Source organism: Hemitrygon akajei, chromosome 19, assembly GCF_048418815.1.
Source record: "Hemitrygon akajei chromosome 19, sHemAka1.3, whole genome shotgun sequence".
In the NCBI taxonomy this organism is placed as follows: Eukaryota; Metazoa; Chordata; class Chondrichthyes; order Myliobatiformes; family Dasyatidae; genus Hemitrygon; species Hemitrygon akajei.
In genome coordinates, this window is record NC_133142.1 from 37,434,605 (window position 1) to 37,448,684 (window position 14,080).

The 14,080-nt window shown below is 37.9% G+C and overlaps 1 protein-coding gene across 2 annotated transcripts in view; it reads right to left on the reverse strand.

The window, feature by feature from the left end:
• The window catches only part of rybpb (RING1 and YY1 binding protein b), a 117,234-nt gene that overhangs the window by 3,122 nt on the left and 100,032 nt on the right, over positions 1-14,080 (reverse strand). Inside the window, exon 5 of one of the 2 annotated variants that reach the window (XM_073072387.1) lies at positions 7,014-7,231. In XM_073072387.1, coding sequence (XP_072928488.1) covers positions 7,014-7,231 — 218 coding nt within the window. Of the gene's footprint in view, positions 1-3,440; positions 7,232-14,080 lie in introns of those variants that run through there. The other variant, XM_073072388.1, reaches the window with a different exon arrangement.

Here is a 14,080-nt window from a genome sequence, read left to right on the forward strand (position 1 = left end):
CCTTCATCTCCACTCCCTGTACACACCTACTTGCTGCAGATCCCTCATCCCATCATTGTGCACCACATTGAAAACATTATGCTCTCCTCACTCTGGTGCCACCTACTTTAGACATTCCACCCCCTTCCACTACTGCCATTCTCATCACATCTACCAGACCAACCAACAATGTCTGACTCCAAATCTAACCTTTCTATAATGTTGTATTGAATCTCATTGGAACAATATAGAACTTAGATAGAAATAGGATGGAAAATTAAAGTAGCAGATGCCAAAGAACTCGTGGTCCTATTTGCAGAAGGTAGAGTGTAAAATATGGCCCAACCCATCTTGTATCACCAAACATAGAGATGACTATATTGTAAATGGCAAATTAGCAAATTTGGAAAAGCAAGCCAGGTTTTATTTTGGTCTGGACAGGTAAAAGGGAATATGTAAGAAAGGTGATATAATAGTATTTAATACACTTTGTACAATAACATTTTTTAAAAATCAATTATTTCAGTTGGATAGAGATGGAAGAAAGGGGTGCAAAGTTGAGCCCTAAAGCAACATCTCCTACACTTCACAGGGTAAATGAGCAGTGCCAAAGTTATTTACAAATGACCTGGCAGGCACAGGTTGTCTTTTAAAAAAATATTGCTAAGCAAAGCATATGCCTGAGTAACAATCCAAGCATACTTAGCAATAATATATTTAAACACATCATCTGGCAGGCCTTGTACTGAGCAGCTGGGCTTTGACAAGCTTCAATACCTTGCAGCATAATTTGTTCACTGAGCACAAAAGCTCTGCCACAAGGAAAAATCTGTTCTTTCTGCTCAAATATATCAATTTCTGGCAATGAAAACAGCTGTGCATCCTCATCAAAATAAAATTGTCCAGTCTTTTACCTTTTAGAAAGGGAAATTTTACTCTGTTTGGTTTCTCAAATTCTTGAGCAAATGCAAAACCTTAAGCTTATCAGTTTTCCATCTACAGAATTCATTTTCTCATTTGAACTATCTGACAGGATACATGGTAATGTATTTTGTTAATATGGACTCAATACCAAACATTTTTTTTGTCTTAAACAAGTTCTAACACAAAAAAAGCCTACCATATCATCTGGAAAACATGCACATGAAGACCTCAAGAGCATAATCTGGTTTATATTTTACCATGACCAGAAAGAATATACTTATGAAATCCCTACTAGATATTAGTAATATATCTTGAACTAAGTTGGAGCAGCAAAAACCATGAACTGAAACCAACTTTTGTCCCCCCTTGTTCCAAGGAGATAAATTTGCTTGCTATGTCCCAAAATCACCCAACAAGTATTAGTGGAATGAACTACATGATTCACTGCCTTTGTGGCAAAAGTATTCTGACTCTGTGGCAATGATGGATTTCCAAGTTAGCATCCTGGCACACAGAGGTTAGTGGTAATCCGAAGTACAGGTACTTCCTGTCATTGTAAAAATATGCTGATTTAACTGCAATGTTTCCAGTTGATTGTATATCACATTTGATGCTCATTATAAGTTTATTGTGTGATATCAGACAAATGTCCACTTTGACCTGTTTACTGTTGAGCTTACATTATTGAAATCCACTCACCTCAACAGGTTGAAAGCTTTCTATTATACTTCTACTACCATCCTATGGATGGTGAGGACTGGACATTCACTACAAAACACCTAGCCTCTGACCTGACATAGGAGTTGATAGAGTAGAATTTCTGGCTACTTCAGCTCAATGATGACCCTTTCAGAATAATGTTGATGCATCATGTTAATAAGGGAGAAGCTTACATGCTGTTAAAAAAGTAGCAATTGTTCGACACTTATCACATTAATGTTGTTTGTTCTTTATGTACAAAACAAACAAATGGATAATGATTTAGGAGGATGAATCAACTTGATAGATGTGTACAAAATTATACCCCCAGCACCTTTCCTTGGGGGCAGCAATGGATAATACTAAAGGATGTCCTTTTAAGGGGAGTGGAGAAGAGTTTTAGGGAGAATCCAAAAGTAGTTTTCTTTTACAGAGACTGTTAAGTGCCTAAAATGTATGGCTGAGGGTGGCATTAGAGGCTGATACATTAGGGAAATTTAAGAGACTCTTAGGCATGTGGATGAAAGAAAAATAAAGGATTATGGGCAATGTAGGACAGAAGAGTTGCACTGATCGTGGAGTAGGTTAGTAGATCATCAATTCATAGGCTGAAGAGCCAATACTGTGCTGTACTGTTCTATGTTCTATAATGCCAACTATTCACTAATATACTTAAGACTGGAGGTGCATTTTTTCCAGCATTCTTGTATGACAAAAGAATGAAATGTGAACTGATCTTCAGATTGTTTACTTCTCACAATAAATTCAGTGCACTTAACTTGATAATAAATGTTCATTTGATTAGCCATTAATGTGTATGGTGCAATATAAAAGCAATTATAAACACCACTATAAATGAATAAACATGAGATTCTACAGATGCTGGAAATCCACAGCAACACACACAAAATGCTGGAGGAACTCAAATGCTGGAGGCAGCATCTATGGAAATAAACAGTCAGCTTTTCGGGCTGGCACCCTTCATCAGAACATTGTAATAAAATGAATAATCCTTTGAAAAACAAAGTTTTAAAAACACTGGCTGAATTCAAAGGACTTCAAATACAGAAAAGTAGCATCAAATGCTTAAATATTCAACTGCCGATCACAAAAAAATGATAGACAACTGTACAGCATCTCCAAAACCCAATTTCTGAGCGGAATATCCAAGAAAAGATGTTACATTTTTTATACAAAATGTCAATGGAAATACATTTAGCATACGCAGACTTGAATAGCTCAAAGACTACTGGATTGCCCCATGAAGTTAGTTATATGTTACAGAATTTTACGGCACAAACTTGTTTCAGTACAAGTGCTTCCTGAACCCCTTCAGAAAAAATGGTTACATATTGAGAACTGCCAGACACAGGTCAACTTACAGAAAAACACAGCATATAATTTTCCTTTTTGTTGTGATGATCGCAGTACTTCACCAAATTCTTCGAATGCCATGGTTCTTGGTTGTTAAAGAAACCTAATTACTAATTCATGTTCTATTTCCAAATTGATGTAATCAAGGTAGCTAAACTACCTGAAGTTGACATAGAAGACTGGCATTTAATTACAATCTATGGAAACTCCCCGTGGATGCTTGAAATGATAAAATGTGACCATTTAATAAACTTGGTGCCAATGTACTACTACTTCTACTACAGGTTTTTGAATGTGTACAAAATGAAAACCAGCATATCTATGACAACATATCATGTATGGTAACAGGAAAACAAGAAAACGATACCATTAAAACGGTAATTCTTATCTCATCAGTTTGCTTTCATTATAAACTAATAAACTATAACATGTTAAACTCCTTTAAAAAAGAAACTACGATTAAATAAATTTTAACTATTTTATTTGTGAAAAACTACAAGCAGAATTCATAAATAGACATTTCTATTTGAAGCAGTTAAGGAAGAAATAATAAAGTGGCTTCTAATAACATATTCGTGCACATGCCAGTAACAGGAATATATTAACATCTTTTATTTGCTAGACAAAAAGCAGTGTAGGTTATAAAGTTCCCAAAACATTTAAGACCTGGAAATAATTTTACCAACTCACAAAACCACCATGAACACACCAGCATGAAGATTAAAGAAAACAAATCCAGCACGCTGTCAGCCCTAATGAATTTACAAGGCAAAAAACTTCAAAGCATTATGCAGGACATCTTTCCGGGCAAATGAAAATATACCTTGTATATTACAATAACAAAATTCACAAGATTATGTTATGCCACTTTAAACAAGCATTCTATTGGGGTCTTTAATGAACAAAGCTAAAGAAATAACAATGTAACCATCTTTACACAGTAAATAAAGGTTACAAGTCATACACAAGAACAGAACTGCTTGCGCATTAAAAAAAACTGGTCAGCTTGTCATTCTCTAAATGTTGGCATTTGAGCCATTTCAAGTTACTTACAAGCATTTTTTAATATTTCCAGCAAACAATACATTTTTCAATAACTTAAGTTACAATAGTTTATAAAAGTAGACTGAAATATTTTTGGTAAGGCAGATGAAGTGCCACTCTTCCCAATAATGTTTCTAGAAATAAAAATGTTTTATACAAGTTGTATGAACTTTGTAAGTGGCTTATTAGGTTTAAACACTTTACCAATTTTATTATTACTGTTGCTTTAAAGATTGTTCTTTAAAAAAGTCTGTGCACCAATTCAGTCTACAGAATACAACATTAAAATAGTGACCTGTTTTCAAGTCATCACTGACATGCCTGTTTGGCTGTGTAGTTTCCATTAAGGAGGCACTGCAGAAAAGCAATCAGATCCTAAGTTTAAAAAAACTAGGCCAAGCAGCACAAAGATAGCTGGCTATTACCCTAAAGAACAGCACCTAATCAAATGAAAATAGTTTTCCAATAGAGTAAGGGTTCATTACATTACGTGAAAATTGTATTCAGTTTATGCCTGCCCCAGCAGAGTGGTATTTAATTGTTATGTTCCACTCTGATCAGTTAAATTATCTGTACAGCTAGTGTTCATATTCCTGCATGAAGGCCATCACATTTTAATTAAAATTTATCTTCAAGTTTATCACCTTCTTAGATCAAAATACTAAGTGAAGCATCTTAAACATTCTAAATGCAGTTTGAATAAACTTTATTTCAAGCAAGTGTTAACACTGCACAGAAGTATTAAATTCCAGATACAATTTACAAGAAAGAAAAATATCAGTAAAGTTTGCAAAATCTAAGTGCATCATTCTATACAAAGATAAATTACAATATGAACGTATATGTTTTAATACAAAGAAACAATGAACAAATTGTTACACGGGTCTTTCATTATGTAAAACACTTATCAGCCCCGCTCCCCACCCAACATTTTGGAGATAATATATTAAGAACATTGGGAAACTCTTCCCATTATGATGTCAGAAGAAAAAAAATAAGAATATTTGATGATTAAATGTAATTTTAAACAAATAGTATAAAGATAAAATTTAATACGTGTAATGTACTTTACATCATTTAAATTTATTCTAAGTCCAAAAAAAACAAATGCCACCATGGTAATAAATAAGTGGCATATATTTGTTTATCGAAATTTAGAATAATTTTCTTTGAAACTTCATTGGTAGTGCCAACTTATTTTGCTCATTGGGTTCTTAAAAATTGATAATGGAAGCAATTCCTGAAATCCTTAGCAGGTAATCTCTCCAATTGTATGGATCAATGGCAGGTGATTGTCAGATATAATTCAGTAGGTACAGCTGTCAATTGAGGTCTTTAGAAACATTCTAAAGTACTTAATTCTATTACATACTTGGTACTATTATACAAGAAATATGTTATTTTTGTTTCTCTCAACTAGTGCCATAGCATGATGCATCTTTGAGGAAATATTACTTCCATGAGTAAAACTGGGAGCTTGACAACTGCAAAGCCTGTACCTTTTACAGCTTGGAGCAGGTAAAAGAGCTGAGAACCAAAACAAAGTTTCAAACCCAATTACAATAGTTTAAAAATCTAACTCGAAAAGCACCAAAGCCATAAAAAAGTGACAATGAAGGAGTGTAAAAAAAGGCTGTATTATTTTCCATTAAATTCTCCTTTATTTAGTGACCTTCTATACCCAACACAGCCATGAAACATCTTGATTCAAGAAAAATACTAAGTCACAATTTTGCTTATGTACATGGTTAGAGATTTCCTGTTATTTACATCTGTAACAAAAGCACATTGTTTATGGAATGGCAGGGGATTCAGCACAAAAGTTTCTGAATCTGGTTCTTATTTATTCTTCCATATTTCTGACTTAGTATGATTTGGCTTTAACTGTACAGAGATTATAGGAGTTAAAGATACAAGCATTACTGGCAAGTGCAAAAATTGAAGATGGATACTGAACATGTCAAATTTTGAAGTTACAATGGCTAATTACATTTTTTTCATACAGGTATTAACTAAAGCTGTTTATTTGAAGATGGAAAGTATGATCTTTAGGATGAGCCCCATCTCCAGAAACAGTATACATTTTCAATAATCAATGCTATTTCTACACTGTTGATATCCACTTTACAGGTGAAAATGAATTATCCAACAGTAACATTTTTCAAATGCTCAGGGGTTCTTCATTTGATTACATCTGAACCTGGACGCTTCAGTATTATTTTCTCACAGGCAATCTGCTTTAGTATACATGTCTATATGAAGTATGTTAAAATCATGCTGCCAGTTATCAGGCACTGCTTCTTTAGAATAGCTGGGTGGCTGGGAAGTACATTATTCAGTAATTACATTTACAGCACAGAATGACACCGCTTTCAGGTAAGTGTAAGGTGGAACTCACATCTATAACCTAATTCACTGAATTGATCCAGCTATTGTTCAATTGCCTCAAGCATACTTATCCTCAGTCATATCTGCTTTGGGAAAGTCAATTGTCCTGATGACAAGGCAGGTTTCATTGCAACAGTGTGCAAAACTTGATCATCTCTGCTGGAATGCACTGTCCAAATCTTATCTGTTAAATGCTGCATTTACTTCACAGTGTATTAAGCACCAGTGTTTCTATATGTTGGTTTCTAACAACCATTTATTTTGTTTAAACCAGTTAAAGACATTTAATATCTCTAAAATTGCTAATAATCAGCATAGTTGCTGGCAACAAAACTTACAAAAAAGGATATGTTGAAAAGGGTGGAATTTGCAAATGTAATAAATAAAGTCAAAAATACATAATGTACATGGAAATTGTGCACAGCAGATTTATAAAAAAGTAGATTCAGGAGCACATCCATTATAAATGATTGTTAGGAAAATATAAAACCAAGGGAATACATAAAAAATGTCAAAAGTATTCATTCATACTTTTCACATTACATGTACAGGTCTGGAGCCTGGCAAAGCTCAGAATGATTCATCGTTTACTGCTGACATTTCACCTTTTGGCGTAGAAGAACGCGATGAACCCTTGTCTGTGCTCTCTGATCCAGAACTACTTTGGTTCTGTTGCTCAGAACCAGCGCTGGATGTGACTGTTGACGATGATGTGGAAGAAGATCGTATTTTTTCCTTAAAGTCTGTAATGATTACTGTGACATTGCCCACTGTCACTGCAAGCTGCTGTGCAGTACTTCTGTCTATATTTTTCAGTTTAGGCCTGCAACAGAAACAAATACAGTATGAGGATCATTTCAAGTTCAATTCACAGAACCCAAGACAAAAAGCACTTTTTTTTGCATAGTAACGTTAAAGAGTTGCTGAAACCCATGGCTTTAGTTGCTGAGAATTCCACCTATGATTTAAAAGGCATTGATCACCTTGCACATGGAGAACTATCTTCTTGTGAATGATTTCATGAATGTGAGAAAATAAAAATCATTTGTGCATTTGAAAGAAAGAAAGAAAGACCAGAATGAAACAGAGGGTGGTGAGTGTGTGGAATGGGTTGCCGGCGACGGTAGAGGAGGCAGATACGATAGGGTCTTTTAACAGACTCCTGGATAGGTACAGTCGGCCCTCCTTATCCGCGGATTCAACCAATTGCGAATCGGGAAAACCCGTAAGTTCTCTCTCCAGCACTCGTTGCTTGAGCATGTACAGACCATTTTTTCTTGTCATTATTCCCTAAACAATACAGTATAACAACTATTTACATAGCATTTAGAACCATAGAACACTAAAGCACAGTACAGGCCCTTCAGCCCTCCATGTTGTGCCAACCCATATAATCCTAAAAAAAGTACCAAACCCACACTACTCCATAACTCTCCATTTTTCTTTCATCCATGTGCCTGTCCAAGAGGCGCTTAAATACCCCTAATGTTTTAGCCTCCACCACCATCCCTGGCAAGTCATTCCAGGCACTCACAACCCTCTGAGGTTTTTTTTTTAAAAAACAACTTACCTCTGATGTCTCCCTTAAACTTCCCTCCCTTAATTTTGTACCTATGCCCTCCGGTGTTTGCTATTGGTACCCTGGGAAACAGGTACTGACTATCCACCTTATCTATGCCTCTCATAATCTTGTAGACCTCTATCAAGTCCCCTCCCATTCTTCTATGCTCCAAGGAGAAAAGTCCCAGCTCTGCTAATCTTGCTTCAATTGACTTGTTCTCCAAACCAGGCAACATCCTGGTAAATCTCCTCTGCACCCTCTCCATAGCTTCCACATCCTTCCTATAATGAGGTGACCAGAACTGAACACAATACTCTAAGTGTGGTCTCACCAGAGATTTGTAGAGTTGCAACATGACCTTTCTACTCAATCCCCCTGTTGATGAAGCCTAGCATCGCATAGGCCTTCTTAACTACCCTATCAACAGAGCAGCAATCTTGAGGGATGTATGGATTTGAACCCCAAGGTCCCTTTGTTCACCCACACTCTTAAGTAACTGACCATTAATTCTGTACTCAGTCTTCTGGTTTGACCTTCCAAAATGCATCACCTCACACTTGTCCGGATTGAACTCCATCTGCCATTTTTCTGTCCAACTCTGCAGCCTGTCTATACCCTCTTGTAACCTTCGACCACCTACATCTCCATCCACAACTCCTCCAATCTTCGTGTCATCCGCAAACTTACTCACCCATCCTTCGGTCTCTACATCCAGGTCATTTATAAAAATCACAAATAGCAGGGGTCACAGGACAGATCCCTGCGACTCTCCACTAGTCACCGACCTCCAGGCAGAATACTTTCCTTCCACAACTACCCTCTGCTTTCTTCCTTTAAGCCAATTTTTTATCCAAACAGCCAAGGTTCCACTTATCCCATGCTTCATGACTTTCTGGATGAGTTTCTCATGAGGGACCTTATCAAATGCTTTGTTAAAGTCCATGCAGACCACATCCACTGCCCGACCCTCATCAATTTCTTTTGTTACCTCTTCAAAACAACTCAATCAGGCTCATGAGGCACGATCTTCCCTTCACAAAGCCATGTTGACTATCCATGAGTAGCCTGTACTTCTCTATTGTATTATTTACATTGTATTAGGTATTATAAGTAATCTAGAGATGATTTTAAAGTACAGGCAGTCACCGGGTTATGAATGAGTTCTGTTCCTGAGTCCATCTTTAAGTCGGATTTGAAGTCGGAACAGGTACACCCGGTATTATTTAGCGTCAGTTAGTCAAACGTTTTTCTTAGTATATAGTATATATTTTACCTTTCTATGCATATAAAACACTTAAGAAACATACATATTTCAATAATTTAACCACTGCATTGCTTAGTAATAATCGTAGCTTTCATCGGAGCAGGGCCTTTCACATTCTCCATTAAAATTGTTCCGATCGTTGACCGGCTGTTGCTTAATGCTTTTCCAATGACCAATAGTGTTTTACATCTTTCCAATCACTTTATTACTTCCACCTTATTTTCAATCGCGATTGTGATTATTTTCGTTAACAGAAACACTGTGGATTCAGAGCTGCACCGCCAGGTCCTAATATCCACCGCACTGAGACATATTAAATAAAGGACTTGAGCATCCGCGAATTTTGGTATCTGTGGGGGGTCTCGGAACCAATCTCCCGCGGATAAGGAGAGCCAACTGTACATAGAGCTTAGAAAACTAGAGGGCTATGGATAACCTTAAAGTACGTACATATTTGGCACATCATCGTGGAACGAAGGGCCTCTATTGTGTTGTAGGTTTTCTATGTTTCTAAACACCTTTGCAAAACACCACTAAACAATTCCTGATATGCAATATACTATTCTCAGCTATAGCTTCTTAGTTGATGAAACAGAAAACATAAGCAGATGAATTCCTCACTAAAGTTCAAGGAATAGAGTATGTCAAATGAAGATGTCATTAGAAAGGTACAGCATTAAGTCATTCAAGACATCAGTATTTTAAACAATCTTTTTAAGCGTAGTTAACATAAGGTGATGAAAATATAAAAATTCATTTAATATTCTGATCATTATCTGGTAAAACCATTATATGTTTGGCAATGTTAGCTAATTAAATGGTTGACATAAGCTGAATGAAACTTTGCCTTTTGAAGGCAGCATATACAGTAGAATGTTGTTTTAACCAAACATGGCAAAAAGAAAATTCTTCAGATACTGTAAGTATGGAAAAGAAAAACATTATTTTCCATAAAATGTTCAGCAGGGTTGAAACATCAGAAAAGGATGTTGTTAATATTTCACCAAAACTTTCATCAAAATTATAAGATATAATTTTAATAATATTAAACAAGTGGAGAACTGGGAAAAGGTGATTGTCCTGAGTAGAGGACAAATTAAAAGGCAAGGGAAGGGAGAAAATAGGAGACCAATAAAGCAGCAAGAGGTTTCAAGTGTAAAATGGTTACAGTAGAACAAATACCAACCAAATCAATTAGTATAATGTGTTTAATATCACAAAACACTTCTAACTGCTCAACAGGAACAAAGGTTAGTCACAACTTGACAGTGGAACCCATGGAAGCATTTGACAAGAAAGGTGACCAACAGTCTTGACATCAGGGTAGTATTAGTTTGGCAACCAGGAGATTAAAGGTTGGAGACAAAAACCAAACACAAGTAAATAATAATGATAGCTGATGGGTGGGAGGCTGGGTGCCAACTGTCTCTGGCAAAGAGATGACTGCACAAGTTCCTCAAGGAAACATCTGCAGATCACTTCAGTTGTTTCACCAGTTATCCACACTCAACCACAAGGTCAGCAAGGAATATAAAGTACTCCAGTTAATTAGGACAGCCACTTACTTGGGACAACTTGTAAAGAACCAAAGACAGCCAGGATTCGCTTTGTTTATTTGGGACACTATGTCACTTAACTGGGATAGGAGACTGCTGCTGAACAGGTTCAAACTAGTGTCACACACACTTGTGTGGCGTGTACACCATGCTTATTGCAATCAGTTTTTAACAAAAGGTTAGTTGTGTGCATTTGCATTAAATATGTAGTGTTTGTTGTCACAGAGTTGGTAAGGAATAAGCAAGACAATTCAGAACTGTTTTGCACACTGTGTTTTCAAGCACTTAGGCTTGGAGATGCCAGAAATGGCCGGGAGTGAAAAGCAAACAATTTCACTACTTCAATGAAGACTTGGAGGATGTAATCATTGAAAGCATTGTATGAAGACAGTCTATCATCTGCACTATGCCTCAATGCTGATTTTGTTCATTGCGTACACTGAATGAATTCCTCCGTCAATTACTATTTGGAACTAATAGTTTTATAGTACTGTAGTACACAGTAGTGTTCTAATTTGTTCTGTATTTCATTTAAATACATAATTCGTTACTCAGTTTGTCTTTATTATACCTTTTTATTTTAAGTGGTAAGTGGTAGTTTGTTGATTCTGTTGGTGTCTGCTACCCTCAGCCTGCTGCCCCAGCACACAACAGCAAACATGATAGCACTGGCCACCACAGACTCGTAGAACATCCTCAGCATCGTCCGGCTGATGTTAGAGGATCTCAGTATCCTCAGGAAGTAGAGACGGCTCTGACCCTTCTTGTAGACTGCCTCAGTGTTCTTTGACCAGTCCAGTTTATTGTCAATTTGTATCCCCAGGTATTTGTAAATCCTCCACCATGTCCACACTGACCCCTTGGATGGAAACAGGGGTGCCTTAGCCCTCTTCAGGTCCACCACCAGCTCCTTAGTCTTTTTCACATTAAGCTGCAGATGATTCTGCTCACACCATGCGACAAAGTTTCCCACCGTAGCCCTGTACTCCGCCTCATCTCCCTTGCTGATGCATCCAACTATGGCAGAATCATCAGAAAACTTTTGAAGATGGCAAGACTGTGCAGTAGTTGAAGTCCGAGGTGTAGACGGTGAAGAGAAAGGGAGACAGGACAGACAACTGTGGAGCCCCAGTGCTGCTGACAACTCTGTCTGACACACAGTGTTGCAAGCACACATACTGTGGTCTGCCAGTCAGGTAATCAATAATCCATGACATCAGGGAAGCATCCACCTGCATCACTGTCAGTTCATGTGCCTCTTATGGCTGTGAGAGTAACCAAAAACTATATCCCCACCTAGCTTTTGTTTTGTCAAAGTAGGCCACGGATATTCCACCCAGGACTTGTTAATCACCTATGCCACAATGCAAGAATTTGCAAAACTATCAAGATTCACTACTCTGGTGAAGCAGCAAATACCACAAGCAAAAGATCACAGACTATTAAAGTTTCAAGTATCCCAAATGTCCTAAGTAGTTAGAATTATGTCATGACTTTAAAATTGCCCTTTACAGGTAATTCACTTTCCATTAAAAAGTGATGAGTGACTAAATAACATGATTTTGGAAAGCATTAAGCTACTGTGGGAGGCGAGGGAGGAGATTGCTGAGCCTCTGGCGATGATCTTTGCATCATCAATGGGGACCTGAGACGTTCTGCAGGATTGGAGGGTTGCGGATGTTATTCTATTATTCAAGAAAGGGAGTAGAGATAGCCAGGAAATTATAGGCCAGTGAGTCTTACTTCCATGGTTGATAAGTTGATGAAAAAGATCCTGAGAGGAAAGATTTATGAACATTTGGAGAGGGATAATATGATTAGGAATAGGCAGCATGGCACATTGATGAAGGTAGAGCAGCAGATGGATTTCAGCAAGGCATTTGATAAGGTATCCCATGCAAGGCTTATTGAGAAAGTAAGGAGGCATGGGATCCAAGGGGACTTTGCTTTGTGTATCCAGAATTGGCTTGCCCACAGAAGGCAAAGAGTGGATGTAGACAGGTCATATTCTGCATGTAGGTGTGCCTCAGGGATCTGTTCTGGGACCCCTACTCTTTGTGATTTTTATAAATGACCCGGTTGAGGAAGTGGAGGGATGGGTTAGTAAATTTTCTGATGACACAAAGGTTGCAGGTGTTGTGGATAGTGTGGAGGACTGCCAGGTTACAGCGGGACATCAATAGGGTGCAAAACTGACCTAAGAAGTGGCCGATGGAGTTCAACCCAGATAAGCGTGAGGTGGTTCATTTTGGTAGGTCAAATATGACGACAGAATATAGTATTAATGGTAAGACTCTTGGCAGTGAGGAGGATCAGAGGGATCTTGGGGTCCAGATCCATGACACTCAAAGCTGCTGCGCAGGTTGACTCTGGTTAAGAAAGCATACAGTACATTGGCCTTCATCAGTCGTGGGATTGAGCTTAGGTGCCAAGAGGTAATGTTGCAGCTATACAGGACCCTGGTCAGACCCCACTTGGAGTATTGTGCTCAGTTCTGGTCACCTCACTCTAGGAGGATGGAAACCATAGAAAGGGTGCAAAGGAGATTTACAAGAATGTTGCCTGGATTGGGGAGCATGCCTTATGAGAATAGGTTGAGTGAACTTGGCCTTTTCTCCTCGGAGCGACGGAGGATGAGAGGTGACTTGATAGAGGTGTATGATGACAGGCATTGATCGTGTAGATAGTCAGAGGCTTTTTCCCCAGGGCTGAAATGGCTAGCACAAGAAGGCACAGTTTTAAGGTGCTTGGAAGTAGGTACAGAGGAGATGTCAGGGGCACAGGTTTTACACACACGTGCGCGAGTGCAGAGAGTGGTGAGTGCGCGTGCGTGGAATGGGCTGCCAGCGACGGTCTTTTAAGAGACTCTTAAACAGGTATTTGGAGCTCAGAAAAATAGAGGGCTATGGATAATCCTTGGTCATTTTTCATGTTTAGCACAGCTTTGTGGGCCAAAGGGCCTGTACTGTGCTGCAGGTTTTCTATGTTTCTAATTAGTAGTAAAGGCACAGTTAAAATTCGACACTTCTACAGAGTTGAAATCACAAATTGGTTTTACTGTAGGGACTAATTACATTGACAAAAAATGAAAAATTGGTGGCTGAAGTCAGTCTGACCAGAATCCTTTAAGTATACAGCAAAATATTGGGAATTGTACTGACATGTCTCTGACAAAGTGCTTGTGAAGAAACAATAGTCAAAGTCAGTCAACGAATGAAGTATTAGTAATAGTGTAGCAGTGTGCTACACGCAGCGCTGCAATAACGACACGGAGTCGGTGAGCTGCAGTTA